Raw genomic sequence first — 24,043 nt, 5'->3', positions numbered from 1 at the left:
GCAGTGCGACGCGTCCTGTGTGTGCTAGGGGTGGCACTTGATGCATGTCAAATGAAGCACTGTGCCATGGCAGCGCCACTGTGTTCTCAGCTTGAATAAACCTTTATCATTTTCATCATTTATCTTAAAGGAGCTGTAACCGACATTCAGAACACATCTATGAATCAGAGTTAGATTCAAGTCATCTGCACTCAGTTCTCAACATGGAGATGGGTGAGCCAATAGCTAGTAGCTAACAGCACTAACAGCGTAAACAGTGCTGACAGAACTAAAAGTGTTAGCGGGGCAGTGGGGACCAGAGGGTGGGCGTTACGCTTCCACAACAATGCCATAGGCTTGGATGGCTATATTAGCAGTAAACGCCATATAAGCACAGTACAGAGTTTCAGCGATTAGCTAGCCAGTGGGATCCACAAACAGGTACTCACCTGCACTTGACGCTGGACCGTCTCCCACAACAAACAACAGAGAAGCTCAGATTACAACACACACAGTGCTTAATTTATAAAATTAGAAGTAGGGGAACACTTTGGGCCTCTGAGAGAGCAGTGGGGGAACACTTTTTAAGCGCCACCCGAGCCGCCTCACTGCCCAACTCCGAATGGAATGGTTGTGACATGTAGTGTTGTCACGGTACCAAAATTGGGACCCACGGTACGATACCAGTGAAAGTATCATGGTTCTGAGTAGTATCAGGATACCACAGCAAAAATGAGGCAGATGTGCCTTTTGTCATTTATAAAAAGATAAATCACTTTTCTATAATACCTCACTGATATTTCAATGGAATAAATTACTTACTGACTTATTCATACTTCAAAAACAGCATCAATAAGTGATTAACATGGGGGGATTGAAATAAAATAAAAAAAATAAAATAAAAATCAACCAGCCACCCTCCTCCACTGACAAGTAAAGAACAGTCCCTAAAGTGCGGTGAGGTTTGTTACCTACCACAAAGAGAGAAATGTGAACGGCTCGTTTCTCCTCTGACACACCACATACCTGTGTGCCGCCACGGCTCGGTTGTCCAAGTACTACTGGGCAGTCATGACACCAACGAAAGAGGAAATTAGGCTACTGGACCTGGAGTCGGACTTCTCTCTCGCCGGTAAGCCGTTATCTTGCGCTGCAGAGCCGCCGTAAGCTATTTGACCGACTTATTCCTGTCTGTGACCCCCGTTCAACCCACAACTAGCAGGATTCGCCTTTCGCTTCTGCTGCTGGTTGAAATATGTACTCACACAGCGTGCTGAATGATTTATTTTGCTTGCACAAAACTATTTTTAGTCACAAATGCGAGTAAAATGCTCGCACGTAGAGCTCTGTGGAAAACAAATCACTGCCGACAAGTAAAAAGAAATTAATAATAATTTTCACTGCTCAAAGATACTCACGTCTGGAAAACAAACCACTACAGCAGCATATTGAGTGCCAGGTGGCCAGCGCACGCTGGTCAATAACGGCGCGCGTTATTGGACGGCGCATGAACACTCACCCTCTTGCGATTGGACTTTGAACTTATCCCACAGTAGTGGTACGTGAGGCACCGTAGTACTACGGTACTCCATCCTGCAACACTAGTGACATCAGCCAATACTGTATGTAGTTTTTAGATGTATAAAGTTCTAGACCCATGCAAATTAGTTCTGGAACGCACCAGGGCCTTTTCTGAAAAGATCCTGGTATGCGTACCAGTACGTTCCGGCTCAGATTAAGCACTGAACACACATAAAGGTAGCGTGACTATATTTTCTGCTCATGACACCAATACTCCACTATATCTTTACATAGCAAGTAGCGGTTTGCTGCTATATTAATAGCCTGGATTTCGTTTACGTAACCTTTAAATATCTAAACTTCAGGATTTATAGCTGTTCTCAGTGGTGAATCAATGTAAAGGACTTTGAAGACTGCTCAGTTATATTCCTTGTGCAGACTGAAGCAGAACTCTCTCTGAGAAGTGGAGAGTGTAAGGGTGTTGGCAGTGTGTTTTCAAACAGTCAGAGTCACACAAGGTATTGGCCCATTATAGCCTGTGTGGGCGAGCGGCAGAGCTTGTTGTCTAGGAAATGAGATTATTAATACATTTCTCACTTTACTCGCTGCACTCCTTTATTTTTAGCCTGGGAATCAAGATTGCTCTGTGTCCTTTTTCATTCTGTTGGTATTTTTAAAACTCCAATGTAACCAGATGCTCTTGTTAAAAAAAATCCGCTGTAGCAACAAAATGCAGTATGTGTGTTTATTGGGGACTTTATTAAGGATCACTCCTTCAGACATGACCCACCACTTTGCAAAGAAGCACCTGTCGAGGCACAAAAAAAACATCCCTAAGCTGTAAAGCAGATCCTCCCAGCGGTGTTGTTACACATTTATTCAGTAGCCACAGTATGAGTCAGCTGGAAGACGAATCCATCATGTGCTAAAACCCCCATCCATTTTGACACTTTAACATTATCCACCTTCTGCCTGGAGGAAGTGTTACCCTTAAAAAACTCATACTACAGATGTTCTCCCAGATTTATATTGAAGGGCTTCGTTAATAAGTCAGCCACAGAACACATCAAATGGCCTCAGGCTGCAGCTACTCACAAGGTAAAGAGAACTCAGCTAGAAACACTAGTGTGGTCTCTATATACAACATGCTGACTTCTCTACTGTGCTGGCACAATGCTACATTTAGTGTTACACAACAGAGGGATGTGACCCTACAGGAATATAAACCCTCTGTGCAGCACATTCATATTACTCGTCACTCTAACAGGGTGCTCAAAATAAAAATGGAACGTTAAGTGCCTTTATTGAGTTGATAAACCTGTTTCAGGTGAAAGTAATCATTGCTGAAGAACTTTTGATATATAAAATGAAATATTTTTGAGGAGGTGCATTGTGAGGAAATGCTACTCGTGCCTATAAGTTGAGATGACCCCGAACTGACATACAGTTACTGCATGATTTTATGGCATCGTAATGTTTTAATTAAGCCATACATGATAGATATATCATCTTTGCACACCAGCCTCATTATACTGTATATCTAAAGCCTGATTAGAATTAATGGTAGAGACTGTCCTCCAAACATGACTACAAAGGTCAATTACAAAGGTTTTTAATGATCCATTTTTATGTTTACTGTTAGGCAGCGACTTCTAGTGGCCGTAGTAACTGTGTGACGGGAGCAAAGAAGGAAGTCAGATGTCTAAGTAGAGAAAGATACAAAGTCAGCACATGGTGGAGGTTGAGATGGACGGATGAGTCAAACAAACACAGGACTTTCACCCAGAAGAAAAGTCAAAGATGAGTTATCTTTCACCATTTTCAACCAAATTCACAGACTTCATTCAACCAGACTGAAGGGCCTTGACACACCAAGCCAATGGTCAGCTGTCATTCAATGTCGGGCTGTTGGTGAGCGTCTGATGCCCTACAGTAGGTTTTGCAGTGTGTCTCGCACCTTTGGCACTAGTCAGCCCTTATCGACTGTTTATATCCAATTCAGCATGTTGAATTAGCATCGGAGTCCACTGGTGAGTGGAGTCACGTTGACTGGCATTTCAGCTCAGTGCATGTGAAGAGAAACAGAAGTGTTGTGAGGCAGCGACCTCTGATGGGTGCAAAGAAGGAAGTCAGATGTTGAAGTAAAGAGAGCTACAAAGTCTGCATATGGTGGAGGTTGGTGTGGACTTTCACCCAGGAGAAAAGTCAAAGATGAGATATCTTAACTATGTAGCATTGTATATTACATGCTACTTTCTCCAATTTCACCATTTTCAACCAAATTCACAGACATCATTCAGCCAGGCTGAAGGGCCCTGACACACCAAGCCAATGGTCAGCCTTCATTCAATGTCAGGCCATTAATGTGAGTCTGATGCCTTAGGTTTTGCAGTGTGTCCTGCACCATTGGCACTAATCGGTCCTTGTTGGCCCTTGTCGGCTCTTGTCGGCTCTTGTCGACTGTTTTCAGCCAGTTTGGCTTGTTGAATCAGCACCTGAGTCTGTCAGTGAATGAAATAACTGATTGGCATTTCAGCTCCGTACACAAGAAGAGAAACAAAAGTGAGGAAAGTAAACAAACATCAAAAGTCAAGAGGGAGTGAGACCAAAACAAACTTGTCATATTAGGTAAGATAATTTTTTTTAGCCATTCAGCTCTTTAGCAGAAATGGTTTGTGGTAGTTTGTATTATTGTTCGCTACCATAGGGTAAATCTGATTTGTTCTTCCAATATTACTTGGTGTTTTTATGTGCTAACCGGCTAAAAAGCATCCAACTTCCCTCCTGTCAATCTGCAGTTTTTCCTTTTTTAATGACAAATACAAACAGCTGCTATCTGCTGGTGCGGAGAGATATTTCCTCTCACGCAGGCACAGATCATACATGCTGGTCAGCTGTTTGCTGTAGTCCTTGCGATGCATTCAAGTGCAACATTTGGCCAGGACACAGGGGCGTGAGGTGATGCAACAGTCGGCCGTTGTCACTTCTAGTTCTTTGATGTCGGTTTGGTGTGTCTTGACCTCAAGGCTTTTAAAGATTAGTAAGAGTTCGTGAGTTTAGTCTTGCCTTGGCTATAGTTGTTAGTTTTATTTTCAATATTGGTAAGATATTTATGATGATCTACCATGGAGCTTTAAATGTATCTAATCAAAGACTGATCAAACTGGTTCATTCATCAAAAGTCGTAATTCATCACTTAATGCTAAATTATGCTAAAGACAGCCTTTGTTGTTCTTAAGAGTAGTTCACCAGAGTGCTGAGTATCTAACCTGACACCTTGCTCATGATCGAGGCATAAAGGTCATCAAGTACTAACATTGTGTGTATCTCAAGAATGAAAATTGAAACTAAAGAGTTTTCTTCCAGCTTGTCTAAGATCCAGTGTTTGACAAAACCACTGATGGTTCTGTAGAGACTTTTGATGAACACCTCTCAGTGATCTAACAGAAAAAAGGTTTTCTCTTGGGCCCCCACCCTGCTTCTCCACAAAAATAGCTCACCTGCTACTTTGTTCTCATAAGATAATATTACTTACACTGTTATAAGGTGGTGAAAGGAATGAATTTATTTAATCAAAGGCCTGTAAAATGTTGTGTGAGAGGATGCAGAGGCACGGTTTGTAAAACATATATAGTACACTTTTGAATCCTGCTGGGAACACTTAGCTGTCTCATGGAGCGATGAAAAGCCCCCCTCTTGCATGGGGCAAGCATCTCTGAGTGCTATTCTTGTATTCCCAGCAGACATCCCGGTGTTAAGTTGACGTAGACGATGTTTGACTGGCACACAGTAACCATGTCTGAGTATGAGACTGTGAACTCTCCGAGCCGAAGATGATACGACAGTCTCATCCTCCCACTGGGACTCATTTACTCACTGGTGCTGAGAACAAACCTCTTTCTGTCTCTTGTGGTCTACATATCTGACAACAAACAACACCAACACATATCAGAGTAAGGAGTGTGTATTTTCAATTTTTTCATAGGTTAACATTTTTGACATCTTCTATGGGACGGTCTTTTTGGTTATCAAACAGTTCTGCTGTTAATGTAATTTCCATTTGATGGAATATTACACTCAAACTCTGCATGCTGTCTGCACTGGAGGTTTTCGTTATGGGACATGATGCAGTGTTATCCAGGGTTCCTGCAGATCCTTAAAAAGTCTCAAAAGGCACTGAAATAATTCATCTAAAAATAAGGCCTTAATTAAAATACCTTAAATCAATCCTGTAAAGTCTTAAAGATAATAAGATATGGGAAGTAGGATTTTGTCGGGGGGGGGGGGGGTTTACGTTGTGACATGTGTCATATTTTGGGGGATTTACTGAAGTTGTCTTGCATCAACACCATGCAGATCAGAATAGCAGAACCTCCAACATTCTTTTTTTGCTTCTGCTCAAAGCAGTGGATCCACCATCTGCTATCTAGCTGTCACTGGACGACATGGGGAAGTGCAAACTCTACGGAAATTGGGTATTTAACCCTTATGGCGTGGCTGAAACCAGTACAAGGCAATGCATATGAGGTTCAGTGTATTTCATTTGCTGAGGTACGCTGAGCTTGCAGCCGATGTACAACAACAAGGCTGGACAGCGAAGGTACGACCAATAGAAGTCGGCTGCAGAGGGTTCGTAGCCACCTCAACATCCAGGCTATTCCAGGAGATGGGAGTGCGAGGGAAGGCCCACCGGCAGGCGGTCAAGGGGGTGAACCTGGGATGCTGGGATTCACTGCTGAACCCTCTGAAGATGTTGTGGGCCAATCAGCGAAACACCAAGGAAGGAGGGCGCCCACTTGATAACCTAGAGGATGCCATCTCTCACTTGACCATCCCACAGAGTCTAGCAGTGTCTCAAGTGTGCAATAAGGGATATTAACATCTAGTCCTACACAACAGATCATGCAAAATTTCTCAAACTCGACACAATGAGAGTCAAGGCAGTGGGATCCAACAGGGAAAGTGATAAACTCGACTGCCATGTATTTCCTAGTTCTGTTCAACTCTCGTCTCTCCCATGCCTCCACCCTATCATTCAGGTGTACTCCTAGACCGGGGGTCAGCAACCTTTACTATCAAAGAGACATTTTTGACCACAAATAATAATAAAAAATATTTTAATAAATGTAAACAGCCTATTAAGTCTAAATTAGCCTATACTTATACTGTAAATGAGCATTCATTCATGTTTTACCATAAGGTGGCTACTCTGCAGGACACTATTTAGGATTGTTTGGTACTTTAGCTTTGCAGAGCTGACAGTGGAAGCAAACAAATCTGTCCACACACTACGAAACTCTCTATTTCAGTGTTAGGCTTTTGCTCTTTGGGATTTGGCATCCATAGCTAACCAGCTTGGAAGATTGAAGACTAGCCACTGCTATTGAAGTTTGGCAAAATTTCAAGGTAAAGGTCTCAGGCAGTAGATGTATTCTGCACATTGTAGTTGCTTAAAGCTCAGCGTTTTTACTATTAGATAATGGAAGAATTTTGTTAGGCCTAAAACATTGATGTATAAAAAAAATCAAAATGTTGAAAAAACAACCATTATTCATTTCCATATTCCATTCCATACATTGTCAAAGCCACTGGGAGCCACTGGAGAGGGGCTCAAGAGCCACATGTGGCTCCAGAGCCGCAGGTTGCTTACCCCTGTCCAGGACAGAAAGCAGATGTACCACTGTGTACACATCATAAAAGAAGACCTATTCAGCCCAAAGTTTCCAGCCCTGTAATATGTTGATTTGTATTTTATTTTTTCCCTCTATTATGGTTATTGTAATTGGTTTTGAATTCCATTCTGGGTGGGTTTATAAAAGTCCTAAGAAGTTTTAAATCTAACTTGCCTCAAGCTGTAAGAGTCCTGTTATCATTAATGACGTTCAGTGGAAACGTGGATTTGCCTGATATCAGACAGAACGTTCAACTTGTTCCACTTCATTTCTATTTTCAGTTTGACATCGCATCCACTGACTGATGTGGGAGATGGCTGATTCGATTTTCCCTAACCAATCACTATCTATATTTTATATCTATATTGCTGGCTGGACCATTACCATGCTGTCGTACGCCTGCAGTGTGCCAAGTAGGTGAAGTCTGCACATCATATGACAGTCATCATAGCCAGCAAATATGCTCCATTTGCCTGTAAATTTCAGCGGCGAAAACGGCGTTTACATCACCACAACCACATGGCCCATACAAACAAGTCAAGGAAGATTGAGAGGACAGAAGTGATGAGTGTCATCCAGGCTCGTCATATTAAATATTTTTGGATCAGAGGAACTTTTTATAGTTCTAAGAACCCCCCATTTTGAGGGATTTTTTTTAGCTCCAATTTCTGTACTGTATGTGTATGTTGATTAGCGTAACATATGAGGTGATGCAGCTCCAGCAACTGCCTTTTTTAATACTGTAAGTTGGCTCCGAGTTGCAGTTTATTGTTGCTGTATGAAGTAACATTGCTATGCAAACGGCCAACTGGTTTACATCACTTTAGCATTGCTATTGGCGGTGTAAATGCAAATAGAAGGTGCTCCCCGGTGAGCAGTTCCTGTCAGGGATTCCCCAAACTGTTTAGTGAGAAAACACCTATTCATGCAGGTGTACTGTACAGCACAGCCATTATAATAAGACACTGTCATAAACTGGCTCAGGGATAGTGCCAGTGAGGGAGTCCACACAAGAGATTTAGTTTAAACAAAGATAATTTATTAAACTAATATTAACTTAAGATGCATTAGTAATGAAAGCCATGCATAGATGTGTGTCAGGTGTACGGTGGAAGTGTTAAAGGTGCAAAACCAAAAGGTAACGATGCAGGGTAGATGTCTGCTGTAGTGAGGGAGAGAGCAAGTTAACACAAGGGGAAGGCCCAGGTGAGCTTAATCAAGCCAACGACCCTCCCATGTCAGCCGACTGCCTGATGAGGTTGGCGAAACCATCCTCCAAGATGATGTGAGGGGCGTCACAGACACTCTGCTGAAATGATTATACCAACACTGTGTGCTACCACAGCTCCCTCCACCACCCCAGCCTCCTCTCTATGTGTTATGTTGTTTGGTCTTGTTAATTTAGCTAAAATGTAAAGTATGTTCTCTCAGCAGAATCCCTGTGGTTACTCAGATTGAGTGTTTTCTGACAACTGTAAACCATTTGTTATATGAGCTCAGTTTCTTGACATTAGTGTCTCTGAGTGAGCTAAAAACATTGCAATAGTTTGCAAATGATACACTGACAGATGACAAATTGAAGGAACGACCTCATTATTGAAACACCAAATGGGTGAATATCTATTTCTGGTGCTCCGTCCCTCCAGTAGAATTGTAGAGTCTCTGCTGAGGAGCAGTGAAGATGATCTGGAGGCGTATGGTGAAGCAACACCTTACTGAGGCACTTTTTTCTTCTTTAACAATGTTCTATTTAAAGGAGACACATACTGCCATTATTTCTGTCATATATATAATGTTAGATTGTATGCATGTATGTATTAAACGTGGCCAAAGTTTGAGGTAGCACGTTACTGCAGGTGTTTAAATACACTGCTACATGTAGCTACATCATGCTAACATCAGGGAAACCTGTAATCTTGGATGCCAATGTTGTATTTTCTCCCCGATTTTGTATCATATTCCTGATGGAATATGTCCGGTTGTGTTTAGAAGCTTCTATTGGTGATTTTCAAAAGGAGAAAGTGCAATTGCGTGCTGTCATTCCCTGGCTGCAAGTACACTGCTGCATTTAACTACATGCTAACACAAGGGAAAGGTTTAATCTTGGTTGCTGATATGTTTTTTTTTTTATTCAGTCCAATTCAATTCTATTCAATTCAAACTACTTTATTTGTCCCAAATAACAATACAGTGTATAGATTTCCTTTTTTTCCCAGCTGTATATAACATTAAACATATTATATTCAGAAATTAGCTAAACATAAAAAGAAAACAGCATAGACATCAACTCCAACGTCTCAATCCATTGATTAGAAAAAGCAAAATTTAAATTTAAAAATATCAAAATTTAAAAAAAAAAAAAAAGGAATTAAAAATAATATTAATACGTTTCCACTAAGCCATGACAGGTATTATATGTGGGAGGGTCTGGTTGCATCTGATGGTTATACACTTCAAGGCTGCTGTAAGTAATATAGGCAAGAGGTATTTCTTATCCTTTGCATTCAGACTTTCAGGGGATAACACCCAGTGGTACTACTGTGGGGTCTACATTGTTGAAAAACCTCTTTAAGGGCATTGAATATCTGTCTCCAGTATAAACCCATGGTCACTGATGTTGTTAATTTCTCCCCAATTTTGGAACATGAACAGCTGTGTTTAGAAGCTTTTCTTGGCAATTGTTCATGGTAGAGAGTGCCGCTTTACCCTGTTACTATAATTCCCGGCTGCAATCGCAGTGCGGAGAGGTCTAGATGTGGAAGACTGAGAACTGCTGATCAATCAGAGCAGGAGCGATTCCAACAGGGGTGAATACAGGGGTTCCAGATAGACAGTGAGGAAAATAGTTTTGGCCACTGAAGCATTACCTGTTCTAGTAGGAAGCCAAAATACAAGTATAAACCTGAAAATTAGCATAATAGGTTCCATTTAAGGGTCCCAGTAAGCCATGCACAATACAAGGACCCTAAAATGGAGGTATTATTTGCACCTTTGCCTCACCTGTTATAATGTCATAATGAAGAAGGCCTATTATCTATTGACTGATGGCCATTATGTGACGACTGGAAAAAAAACTTGTCAGTGCTCTCTGGTGGAAAAACTATGCACTGTAATGGCAGCAATGTCTGGCTTTCTGTACTGAAATGTATTGTTGTAGTCAATACTTATATATCTGTAATAAACTACTATTTGTTAATATTTCTAGCGCTGCCATTTAGTAGAGTTTAGATAGTGTATTTTCTCTGAAGTGGATTTAGAGGATTACAGTTAAATTTCCTTATTTGTATCATAGATACATTCAACATTGATTTTATTGTGGCATCACCAGTATTAATAATCTTAAAACTAATTCTAAGTGCTTGAAAAACAAAGAGCTTCACAGAGCATGAACACTGACCTCCAGTGAGGCTTCAGAGGGTGTCTCCTTGTGCACAAACCCTCTGTGGGCTACACACTGAGACCTAGAATAGAGCCCTGTGGGACCCTGCAGGTTGCACAAGGTGCTGGGAGCACTGAGGGTGTGCTGTACTCTGTGTAAAGTCACCATGATGCGTGGTATGGATTTGTTTCTAAAATGCTAAAGAAATGTTTAAGGAAAGCCAAGGACTCCTGCCCAGGTGGGATCTGAAGATCTCCAACAGACTGAAATAGTTGTGGTCCAGACGTTGAGTGAGAGGGTTGGTAGATGGGCTCCATCTCTGTAGTATGAGAGCTGTTGTGTAAAGCTGATTCACCCAGCCCACACCTCAGCTGCATGTGGGAGAGAGCGTAATGAGGGCATCTTCAGCTCACAGGGGGTGAACGAGAGTTGGGAGGGCGAAGGCTAAAAAGACTCAAAAAAATAAAAAAGCCAAGTCTCAAGCCAAGAATTTTCTGGAAACATACTGTGGAACATTGATTACTACAGAACCAACACTTACTCTGACAATGTGGAAAAATGTCTATGGTCGTTTTTACACTCAGATTTCGAAGAAATGTAGTCATTTCATTTTATAAGTGGCAAAGCATCGTGACGTGTTTTAGAGTGAAAGAGGATAGGCAGACAGGATATAAAGTTGGGAGGAATTTCATTTGATTGTTGAAAGCTGAGCATGTTATTACAGTGATGTAACACAGACAAAATAGTATCTGTCAGGGCGAGAAAGTCCATCATATGCTCCATGTGACATTAGTTGCTGAAGCAGTCCATTGTAACATGCCTTATGCATAATGTGGAGGTGACAGACACCACTCTCCCCAAACGGAATAAATTCTAGCCAGAAGGCCGGTCGTCATGGCATTTTGGGGAAACAAAGACACTAGGCTTCATACCTTCATATCTTTGTGACGAGGGCTGTAACCATGCATCAGTCACTATATCAACCAGTATATCTATTCAGTGATCAATGATCCAGTATTAAAGATGCAAAGTGAAAAACATTGATACGTCATCTTTAAGACATACCTTTATTTTTAAAATTACCATGGAACATCTGTGTCGCAATTTCCATCCAAGTGCACCCCCTTCCTAAACATTTAAACAGTGCTAGTGTCCGAGCGTCAGGCAGGAAATGGTAAGCAGCCAAAAAAAAGAAACTAAGGATATTTACTGATATCGTGTAAAATTGATTGCAGGCCCCTGAATTAATCTAATCATGGCAGACACAATTCATTCAAAGTCGATGGAAACAAAACAAAATCTCACCAAAATCATCTTGGTTAGTCTTTCCACTGTTCCGACAATCACCAGCTTTGGTTCAGACAAGATAAATCCTTAATTCACACAGTTAGATGTGAACATGTGCTCGCTCTGCATGCTGCTGCTGGCCAGCTTTTTGGTAGTTCTGTAATATTATCTCCACCATCCGCAGTCGCCATCTTTCTCAGCTTGGCTGCCTCCTCTGGCAGTGAAGACTGACCTCTGGTGGCGTGTGCTGTGCACTACAATAAAGCATCACCGTATCAGTTTATTAACAAGAAGTGCATCTGTATTTTTGACAGTTGTGAAAATCTTCAGGATTTCTTAATATCCTGGTATACTGCAAGGAGGTTAACGAAAGGAGAAGTCACAGCATCATATTGCGTCATATCATTAGGGTACAACACATGGGCGCTAAAATCTGATATGCACTTTGCGAAAGGCTCAGTAGCTGGTGCATTATCATAGAACATGGGGATGATTGATTGGTTTCACTGAGGCGATGTGGGTGAGAATTACAATTCTGTGATTACAGAAAACATCCTTGATAAAAGACCGTTGAATAGCCCTAAAATACCACAATACCTTAGTAGTGCCCAAGCCCACAAGACACTGACATAGCATGCTTTTGCTAGCTAGCTAAATTAATCTTAGCTTGGAACGGCTAAAAGTTGCAGACCGAGGGTGCTTCCAGACCTAGAGTCGTCTCCTTTGGTCTGAATCAGGGACTGATTTTGTTCCAAAGTTGTATAATTGCCTGGAGTTGGTTCGTGTTCTTACAGCAGCATTTACAAGCAGACCAGATCAAATGCCTTTTGTGAGAAAGCTGCTCTTGATTGGTCAGAATTTCCATGTGGGAAAAATCCAGGAAGTAAAGCAAACGTTGAAGAAGAGTACACTTGCAAGATAAATGTGACACTTTCTAATGTCACAATGGAGGGACAACTACGCAGGTTGATTTTAGCGCTGCTCATCGTGGACTATATTGCTGTCATTGTTCATTTTAGTCAAACCATACAGTTTGAAAACGAGGCGCGGCTCCAACTAGAAAACAATGTTTTGATGCATTGGATGTGCTGAATGTGCATATTAAGGCAGTACAGGAGGAGGTGCACATTAATAATCCTCCAGGACTGTAACATGCTCATGTTTAACCCAAACAATGTGTCATGTGACTGCAGTTCGGATCGAGGTCGGAACACCTTCTCACCAGAGTTTGTTTGTAACCAGACTGTGACTTGGTCTGGTTGCTTTGGTGTTCACACCTGCCCAAATGAACCTAACTTAAGGGGCAAACGAACTTGCGTTAGATTTAACCAAACCAAATAGGGAAAGAAAACGAAGAAATGTATTTATTTATTTTTTGGGAGCATATATTGTTAGGTAAGACCACAGTCTGACCAGGGATCTGATCTAAAAAGGGTTAACAATACGTTTTTCATTTCATCTGGACTTTAAATGGGTGACAACTCACACAGTAACCAGAGGCAACTTTTAAACATAGTGTAGGAGAATAAATATGTCCTCTGATTGTACATACACACTGAATTATTCATGGGAATCAATATTACATTATATTATACTGTCAGTCAAACCTCGTAGTGTAATTCACTCCAAACACAAAACAGACCTACAGTTTGTCAGCCGTGCATGATGCAGCTGCACCTCTGCATCAGTGTGCACGGTGCAAAAATAATGCAACTCTTTATTTTCCAAATGATGTCAGCAGTTCCCAAAGTGAGGGACCACACAGACTTACCTTGTATTTATAATTAGTTATTTGTGAAAAAGAGAAATACTGGTTTTGATTTTTACATCCAAAGGAAATCAGGGTGTTTTCTAACACTTTATTGTGCATATGCGATCGCACCCAAGGATTGAGATGTAGGCATTTTCTGCACCGCCAAGTTTTTTGTTTATTTCCTGAGACCTGCTTATTTATTTAAGAGAACATTAGTCAGCAGAACAAAGCCAAGCGAGCTAGTAAAGAGCTCCATTAAAGGCCTTGAAAAGCTTTTGTGTTTGATGGATCCACTTGTGGAGCGAGCTGCAAATGAATGTCCAATAAATTATTGAAATGGCCTCATGTCATTGCATGTATGGCTGGTAATATGTAATGAAATCTATCTATCTATCTATCTATCTATCTATCTATCTATCTATCTATCTATCTATCTATCTATCCTTGAGATATGCAGTGTGGGTTTGACATGCTGGTTGCAGTGGTCAGTCACTCAGCTGAAACCTACAGTAGCGCTGATGCTGTGCCTGCAGTAATGGAAATCTATAGTCTGAGGGCCAGTGCCAGTCTCGTCCACAGACCAGCTGAGAGAAGTTTCTCGTTGAGTCAGGCCTTGAAATATGGTCACCCTGGGCAAACTGATGAGAATCAGAGTTGCTGGACGATTCTATAAATATCACCTTTGTTACACAAAATCCATCCCGAGCTCTGGGCTGCAGACATTAAGCGCTGAATGTGATAACGTTGTAAGAAAGTCGGGCTTCAGTTTGGATAATGTCGGCAACTCTGGCCTGAGGAAATTGCAAACGTCTGGAACAAAATGACTTTATTTACACTGTATCTGCCGTGTAGTATAATTGCATTTCTCTGACTGATTTTTATTGTTGAGTGTAGCTGCATTATGCTGTTTTACTCTCTGCAGGACTACACATTGACGATGTACTTCCAGCAGTATTGGAGAGATAAGAGACTGGCCTATGCAGGGATCCCTCTCAACCTGACACTGGACAACAGAGTAGCAGACCAGCTCTGGGTCCCAGACACCTACTTCCTCAATGACAAGAAGTCCTTTGTTCACGGTGTCACGGTTAAGAACCGAATGATTCGACTACACCCGGATGGCACCGTTCTCTACGGCCTCAGGTGAGCACTGTCGTTAAAACAAATTCTCAATATTAGACTAAACTGTTCCCAGGTAATGCAAGATCAAAATCTTTTTCCTGGTCATGTTAATGAAGATTCTCAGTCATCCAGCTCATGGTAATCTTAAGTGCTATGTCGTAGGCAACTGGACTGGCCCAAGTTTCTTGAAGACATTTCACCTCTCATCCAAGAGGCTTCTTTTGTTCTGAACTACAATAAAGCCTCCTTCTCTAATCTCTGTAAACAGATATCTGCATATGAATGCAGAATCTGTAGGCAACGAGATGAGATTTTGGTATAGGAAGCCTTCTGGTTTCTGTTTGTAGTTCAAGTGGTATTGACCCATCATGTTTGAGCGGGCTTTGGTTGCATGCAGATAAACAGTCAGTATAGAGAGCAAAAGAGCCGAATGCATCTCGGGACCCATCGTCTGTTGTACTGCTATGATTTAGCTTTTTATTAGCCCTTTTTAAGGCAGATATCAGATTATAGATCTTAGTCGTCTCTCTAATCCAACATCATGCTCCCATCTCTGGATGCTCAGATTGTTAACAATGATGGGAACATGGAAGAGGAAGTCTTGGCCCAAATATTCATGATCTGAATATCTGTTGGCTACACCAGAAAACCCCATAATACTGCCCGTTGCCCCCAGAGGCTAAATTGTCATCAGACCAATAGCTGTTAGGTTCCAGGATTGTTGTTTCCTAAAACAATGTTAAGTTACGCAATAACAGTAATACAAATTGTCATGATAATGATAATAATAACTATTTGTACAGCACTTTTCATGCAAATATGCAACCCAACAGGCTTCACAAAACAGGATTAAAAACGATGTTAAGCCAAATTTAAGAGCAGATTAAAAACAGAGGTCTTCTAAATAAAGAGCACCATAATTGAACCATGACTGAAAGTTAACATTTTTTTCAAAATTCCACAATACAATTCTTGCTTTTCTCTTTAAAGGTAGGCTTTTAATGTGAAAAGTTTTGTTGAGGGTAGTTTAACATGGATCAGGAGTACAGCAGAGACAGACAACTGGAATTAATCAGAGTATGACTTTATTTCTGTTATAAAGAGAACAAGAGAGTAACAGAGGAGTGAGTATAACATGACTCTGTTGCTGTACTGATGGAATTAGTTATTGTACTGACTTTACGATGTTAGCAGTTGTTACTGTCTACAAGTAATTTTATCCCCTTCTGTGTGGTTTTTATGCCTCTGCGTCAGCTTTATCTGGCCCGAGGCATTACGTTTTTGGGTCGTCTGTCTGTCTGTCACATCTTTTTGGTGCTCATAGTTCAAAGGTCAAGGTCATCATGACCTTGCATCCGTCTCATTTTCATGAATGCGATATCTGAAGAATATCTCAAGGATTTTTTTTTTAATTTGGCACAAACATCCACTTTAAGTTCATGATCAACTGATTAGAATTTAATGATCATAGATGAAAGGTCAAAGACCTCGTCAGAGTGACTCCGGAGTCAGTAGTATTTCTTCGAATTTGAAATGAACGTCCATTTGGGTTCAACATTAAACTGATTGAATTTTGGTGGTCAAAGGTCAAGTTCACTTTAACGTTGCCTGATGCATTTTTCAAGAACACCTTGAGGAATTTCTCAAAAAAAAATTCCTCTTTTTTTTAAGATATTTTTTGAGCATTTTTGCCTTTAATAGATCGGAAAGCTGAGTGTGAAAGGGGGGAGAGAGAGGGGGAATGACATGCGGCAAAGGGCCACAGGCTGGAGTTGAACCTGGGCCGCTGCGCCAACAGCTTTGTACATGGGGCTCCTGCTCTACCACTAAGCCACCGACACTCCACAAACATCTTCTTTGACTAAAGAATGAACTGATTAGATTTTGGTGGTGAAAGGTCAAGGTCTCTGTGACCTCACAAAACATGTTTATGGCCATAATTCAGGAAATCACACGCTAATTATGACAAAATTTCACACGTGTCTAATAGGATAAAATGAGAAGTGGTGACATTTTATATCCAAAAGGTCAAAGGTCAGCTTCACTGTGACATCATAATGTTCTGCAAAAACACTTATCTGACCATTGTTCAACGTCATATCTCAGGAACAGAAGGGAGACATTTGGTTCAATACTGAATTGGTGACACAAATCTTGGGTGTCCACCTTGAAACTGTGCTGATTGTATAGATCTTCTGTGCTGCAGGGCGAAGATGTGTGTGAAGCATCAATGTTTTTACAGACATGGATGTAAACTGTAACTGCTACTTGACAATTTGACGGATGTGCGAGGGCATACAACAGCAAGGTGGTAGCTCTAGTTTTACCCAGCCGTTTTTTTGTTGTTGTGTTTTTTTTACTGCATCTGTTAATGTAGCCACTGCCCCGGCAGTAAATTGAAAAACCAGCTCCTATATGAGACTTTACGGTATAATTCTGACATGATCTCCATTAATTTCCAGTCTAGTGGTCATCTAGAAGGGCCCTTTGAGAAGCCAAATGCCCTATCTCGCAATGTTAACGAAGGTGAAAAATAATTTGTGTATCTGACCTGTGATTCAGATCTGCTCCAAAATTAAATGTGATCCTCATTGGCCCATTCTACAACCTTCCACCAAGTCTCATGACAATCAGGCCAGTAGTTTATCTATAATCCTGCTAACAAACAAACAAGCCGAGGTAATTACATAATAAAATATGGCGCAACTACTTGAAGACAGATTTAAGCACTGCAGCTAAAGGCCTATCTACACTTTCCATTATGTGCCCCATATCCTGATTAAGTCCATATCTGATACACTTTTATTAACACTAACACAAACTGCATATGCATCTCCATTAGACAGATAGTAAATGTGATGGGATCACTTCCCTCCCTTCACACTCTCCAGTCTGATCTAAATGGGACTAACACAGATTACATATGCATCATGGAGAAATGGATGTATTTCATTTACTCTCTGCTTTTAGGCTATCACGGCTACCCAATCCGCCAAAGACACATAAAGTGGCTAAATGTTTGATTTGTTCTGTTGAAGCCATTTAAGCTGCAATTCTCAGAACTTACAGCGGGTCTCACATCAGCTCATATCGCATAATTCGCTCATATGTTTATTGGGACTGCAGTTCTGAAAAGCCTGCAAGTGCCATTAGCAGTAATTGACGGAGCGTCTTACTTTCAAACAGATAATAATGAATGTCGTTGCATTTCCAGGATGTTTGTGCCGCGCTGTAATGATTCGTTCTATTTAAAATGAGTTTTATCTCGTCTCTAAACTGTAAGGGAGCACATCTCTTTGAATTTACTCCTGTATCTTCCTCTGTTTGACAGTGTGCTTTGATAATGTGCGACACACCATTTAAAACAAGGTCACCCAAGTAATGTATCCCCCTCTCATGGTTTTGTTTCGACCCAGAATCACGACGACAGCAGCCTGCATGATGGATCTGAGGAGGTACCCGCTGGACGAACAGAACTGCACTCTGGAAATTGAGAGTTGTAAGTTTAAAGCCTCACATCTTGTGCTTAGTAAAGAAATACAGCAGACAGCTCCACTTTTTCACCCTTTAAAAAATATGAACAGCGCCGTGATTCTCATAAAAAAGTTCTCACACTCCTCATCTCGTGCAGACAGAAACTGCACCGCCTGCTAAATTGCTTTCGATTTATTAAGCTGTCACATCTCGATGAGATTGCTTGCTTCACCCTCTTCAGTGAGCGCTCCTGTGTCTATCCTGAAAGTTTCTAAGCAGACGGTGATTTCCATAGTAGGGCACAGGGATGATTAGTCCGGCTTCATCAGTCAGGATGACGTGTCTGGCTGCCGTCAAACTATTTACAGTTATAGATCCCATGCATGCATGTCAGTCTGTCTTCCTGCAGTGACACACATCCCCGTAGAGATTTACATCTCATGCAATCAGCATTTACAGTCAGCCGAGTCTGTGTGATTCATACGACTTACTGTAAATCAGCAGTAGCTACGAGGCCCCCAGACTTCACTTAAGCAAATAAAAATACATTATTAATTTTAGCTCTCCAACAAAATGAGACGACTGCACTTTTCAAGGAATACTTCACCCACAAAACGACTGTTTATATATCAGTTACTCACCCCGTGTTACTTTGAATTCATGAGGAAAACTTTATTTTCTCGCATGCCTCCATGGTGAACGAAAAATCAAAAAACTGAGATAATTCCTTGAGTATAATGAAAGACTGTAGGTGTGACTGTGAGTGTGAATGGTTGTCTGTCTCTGTGTGTCAGCCCTGTGATGGTCTGGTGACCTGTCCAGAGTGAACCCCGCCTCTCGCCCAATGTCAGCTGGGATAGGCTCCAGCCCCCCGCGACCCCTTACAGGATAAGCAGGATTTTAATGAATGAATGAATGTGAAGTCTGTGAGGGTAGAGACTACAAGCCGCAGATAGACAGGCCTCAAGTCCATTGCCATGGAAACATTCTATCATGTACACAGTGCTGTCATCTTCCTCACAGAAGTTGATGAATAATGTCTGCTCATTTGTCCCATCAGATAAGAAGATATAAATCCCATTTGTAGGGTTTTTTGTGACTGAACAGATTTCAATATAAGGTATAGACTACAGTGGACTGCCCCGTCCAGGTTGGGAGTAAGTAACTGGCCCAAGGTAGGGAGTTCAAGCATCGGATGGATGGAAGGATGAATGGACCGTGGTGGTGAAGAGGAGGATGGAGGAGGCTGAGATGGAGAAGCTTTCTGGATTTACTGGATTCATGATATAAGCTATGGATGGATGATATAGGCCAAAGGAATGAAATCGGGCAAGCGCGAACTGTCCTCAGAAGGGTGACTGGGCTCAGCCTTAGAGACAGGGATGGATGGATTGGTGATGATGGATGGATGGATGGATGGATGGATGGATGGATATAGGCTATAAACACTGAAATACAGACATGTTTGTAAATAAGAACATGACAATGACTAAATAAACTGGGTATTTCTTGCGTTAGAAGACATTCTCTTGTTGTTTTCTGGATGGATGGATGGATCATGGATGGATGGATGGATGGATGGATTTGGATTCAGGATGGATGCAGATGGTTACACAACAGATGATATCGAGTTCTACTGGAAAGGAGGAGACACTGCTGTGACCGGGGTGACACGCATCGAGCTCCCTCAGTTCTCCATAGTCGACTACAAACTGGTTTCCAGGAACGTGGTCTTTTCCACAGGTGAGTTCACAGTCATGCCATTTGAGTGCTGTATAACTCTTTCAGACATTTTGCTCACTTTTGCTAAAACTTCTAATTCCCCTTTCACTGGAGTTTATGTTCATTTTCATGCCCTTAAAGCAGCTCCAAAGTATTTCTCCATAACATTAAATATTCATGACTAAATAAGAAACATCAAAGTTAAAACCATGGGTATTATTTATGAAGAGTTTAATGCTCAGCTAATGTGCTTCATCAGGACTGTGTGGGTGTGTTTTTATCAGGTTTGATTGGATGTAGCCGAACAACCAAACAAAACAAAAGATTTTAAGTCTGAATCCTGATTGGTGCACAGAAGTATGTGACATCACCTGTATCCAACAAAGCCCCGCCCACTTCAATATAGAGAAATATAGAAATATCTCACAGCAAATAACCAAAACTTTTCTAACTTTGGCAGACAGATGTGTCTTCACGTGACTCCCATCACTCACAGTGAGATGCTGATTGAGAAACATTTTTTCAGGGCCTTTAAAGATTTTAAGTCTGAATCCTGATTGGTGCACAGAAGTATGTGACATCACATGTATCCAACAAAGCCCCGCCCACTTCAATATAGAGAAATATAGAAATATCTCACAGCAAATAACCAAAACTTTTCTAACTTTGGCAGACAGATGTGTCTTCACCTGACTCCCATCACTCACAGTGAGATGCTGATTGAGAAACATTTTTTCAGGGCCTTTAAAGTTTCACATAAAGCACCCAAATATCAGCGGATCTCCTGTGTTTTGTTTCCCTGCAACACATTAGGCTTTTCTAATTTGCATTGGGATTTGCATCATACCATGACCCCTCTCACTGTAACACCAGAACTGGGAATAATGATTCAGGCTCTTGATAAAAGAACGGGGGCTGTACTTACAGGAATATAATGTATTCATGAGGCAGAGTGCCGACAGCATGAATTATTCTCTTATAATACAAAAACTCAAAGGCACCAGAACAGTGATTATTCCCGCAGCTGATTTAATGTAGGATGGATATTGTCCGATCAGGGCTATTAGAGCTCATTACAATCAAGCTCAGATCTTGATGCAGATAAACTCTGAGGGGAGTCTGCAGATGCTTTTAACATCTCAGCAGGGTTAGTCCAGCACACCAGGAGCAACACAGGTGTGTGTTTAGTCACTCAGTCAGCTTACAGAACTATTGTAGGGCAACAAGGTCACCGAGTGTTCACAGAGACTGCTTTGTGACTACAGAGTGTTGTCTCATACACAGTCTAGTGCCTTGTTAGGAACAGTTAAAGTCATACCTGTCAGGTTGATCTGAGGATGCTTTCACACCTGCCCTGTTTGGTTCTGTTCAATTGAGCTCAAGTTCATTTTCCCCCTAAGTGCAGTTTGTTTGAGCAGGTGTGAGCACAGCAACCACACTCACACTAACTACGGGCTACATCTGTAACAGGAAACCGATGGAATTGGGAGCCGGCGATGTTTTTATTCCCACAGCTGGGGAAATCACAAGTTCGCACCATTTTGGTATTCCTCTGTTTACCTACAGCAGCTGACGAGGGTGTGTCGTGAGCCGGTGTTCGCGCTGTAGTAGCAGGTATATATAGGGCTAGTACATCTTTTCCTCACTAATAATAGCCTACTGGATCTCTGTTGGAAACAGCCGATGAAGTTTTCGTTAGCCGTTGCTATCCTGCGCACCTGCACGGCGTGGTGATGAACTGTCTGATTGATTTCTGTTGGCGTGCTGTCTTGCGGGCCTGCACAGCGGAGTGATACTGGCCAGAAAATAGTCCCAATTGATAGCAAGGTCTGACGTAATGCAGGGATGTTTTACAATTATTGAAATAGTCTAACAAAACACATGCATACTTTTTTGTAGCTTAAAACCTTTTGGTTACGTGTCCCCCGTACATCTTCAGAACTACTTTTTCTCCAGTAAGCTACGGGCCATTTCTCAGAGCAGGAGGCTCATTGACAGTAGTGACACCGTCACATCAGAGCTACAGATGGTCAGCGTTTCACACAACGTCATGTCCAAAAACCTGAACTATCACTTTAAGCGTAATTCAATTCAGTTCATTTTTATTTATAAAGCTGATATCACAAATCACAATTTGCCTCAGGGGGCTTTACAGCATATGACATCCCTCTGTCCTTGGACCCTCAAAGCGGATAATGAAAAACTCCCCCAAAAAAAACCTTTAACAGGGGAAAAAATGGTAGAAACCTCAGAAGGAACTGTCACCCATTTTCTTTATGACCAAGGTTGAAGGCTGTAACACAACAAAATTCCCTCACAGATGTACCCACACAAATGTTTGCTTCCCTATGTCCAATGTACTATTTGGGAACAGCCCAAGCGTCCTATGCCTGTCCATTTTAAGGTGCCGATTTTGGAGTTAACTTCACAGCAAACTAGCAGTTATGCTAGGACAGATGATTTGGTAGTTGCTGAACAACAATTTAAAAAAGGCGCAGCAAGCTGCCAAAAGCACTCTCAACCAATAAAAGCAGTACAGTGCGGCTTGCATTTTTTGCAGTTTGCAACAAGCGATGCGCCCTCTGTCTTACCAGAGCAAAGAGTATAAAGCTGCAGCTAGCAGCTTAATTTTATTAGCTTAATGTTCTTCATACTGTCTGTAAGAAAAAAACTGTGTTCATACTCTGTCTAAGACGCTCCATTTTAGCACCTGCCTTTTTATGTCCCCCTCCCAGAAAAGGCAGGGACCACATCTCTGCACCATCATGGCAGCCAGGGAATAACTGTGACAGTATAGCACCTTCGAATGTGAAAGATCACCAATAAACGCTTCTAAACCAAAATCTTCACAACTGGAAATGTTCCAGCAGGAATATGATTCGAAATCAGGGAGAAATTAACAATGTCAGTAACCAAGATTACATGTTTCCCTTTCATGTAGCTACGTGTAACAGTTTGTGTAAAACCCAGTTCAGACCAATGATTCGCGACTAGATGAAACTGTTTTAGGATGTTGCAGAGAAAAGTTGCAGCACTGTAAAGTGGTCAGCTACAACAGATGCAGCTGTAGCCAGTATCTCACTATCACTATCTCCATTCATATTTTAAGGAGCTACAAATTATATTCAGCCACAAAATAAGTCTGAAAAGCTGCAAATCAGAACAGAAGTACAGAGAGTTGTTGCATAGAGATGATACACCATCTCATTTAGTTGCATTGGTGTGAACCAGCAGGTTTTCAGAACGTTACGGAACGGCGCAGTGCAAGTAGTTGCCTGTTTTGTCTCGTCATAAATCTTTGTCTGAACTGGGCTTAATGTAAACACAACAGAGTATTCAGAGCAGTTTGAAGCCTGACATTTTTGCTCACCGGTTTACGTTTACATGTTTACCTCCTTATCTGAAACTTTGGTCATGTTTAATATGAACATCCGACATTATATATATAACAGAAAACGGAGAAGCATACAGTATGTCCCCTTCAACACTGTATATGTGAGTGTGCTAACAGAAGTTTTATATTTTGCTCTGCTCTGTGGTGCATGTGCATGCAAAAAAAATCTCAAGGCTAAGTTTCATAAGATGATTTGCAATTTGAACCGCGCTCGCTTGTTTCCATGGTGATGAAACCAGTTCATGAGGCCATCGCCATAGGAACCAAAACAAAGTGCTAGACATCCCCTTGTTCCTCTTGAATTAAAGAGGGCTTTTTCTTCTGCACTGTCCTCCCCTGCAGGTGCCTACCCTCGACTGTCTCTGAGCTTCAAGCTGAAGCGAAACATCGGATACTTCATCCTGCAGACGTACATGCCCTCCATCCTCATCACCATCCTATCCTGGGTGTCATTCTGGATAAATTACGATGCCTCGGCTGCCAGAGTTGCATTAGGTATGATGTGTCCCGTGCAGCAGATTGACCTCCGCTCTGTAGTTTCACCTTCAGTCAGATGTCTTTTGTGTTTGATAGTATGGGCCCGCAGGCCTGCGAACAGACACAAGACTTTAAAGCTCTGATATCAAAGTGGAGACTCTGCAGCTCCACAGAGACTGAATGTGGAGCTGATGGTAAATGTGGCTGTAGGTGGATTTCCAGGGAATCAAGAAACACTAGGGTTTAGAAATAAAGAAAAAAAG

The 24,043-nt window shown here is 41.6% G+C and overlaps 1 protein-coding gene across 1 annotated transcript in view; it reads left to right on the top strand.

Moving 5' to 3' along the window:
* The window catches only part of gabrb3 (gamma-aminobutyric acid type A receptor subunit beta3), a 57,112-nt gene that overhangs the window by 13,712 nt on the left and 19,357 nt on the right, over positions 1-24,043 (top strand). The window contains 4 exon segments of the mRNA XM_049587747.1: positions 14,514-14,734; positions 18,130-18,212; positions 19,793-19,930; positions 23,646-23,798. Of these exon segments, the coding sequence (XP_049443704.1) occupies positions 14,514-14,734; positions 18,130-18,212; positions 19,793-19,930; positions 23,646-23,798 (595 nt within the window).

This window comes from Epinephelus fuscoguttatus, linkage group LG10 (genome assembly GCF_011397635.1).
Source record: "Epinephelus fuscoguttatus linkage group LG10, E.fuscoguttatus.final_Chr_v1".
Classification (NCBI taxonomy): Eukaryota; Metazoa; Chordata; class Actinopteri; order Perciformes; family Serranidae; genus Epinephelus; species Epinephelus fuscoguttatus.
Note: the sequence above shows the minus strand (reverse complement) of the source record. Positions and strands in the feature narration are given on the sequence as shown.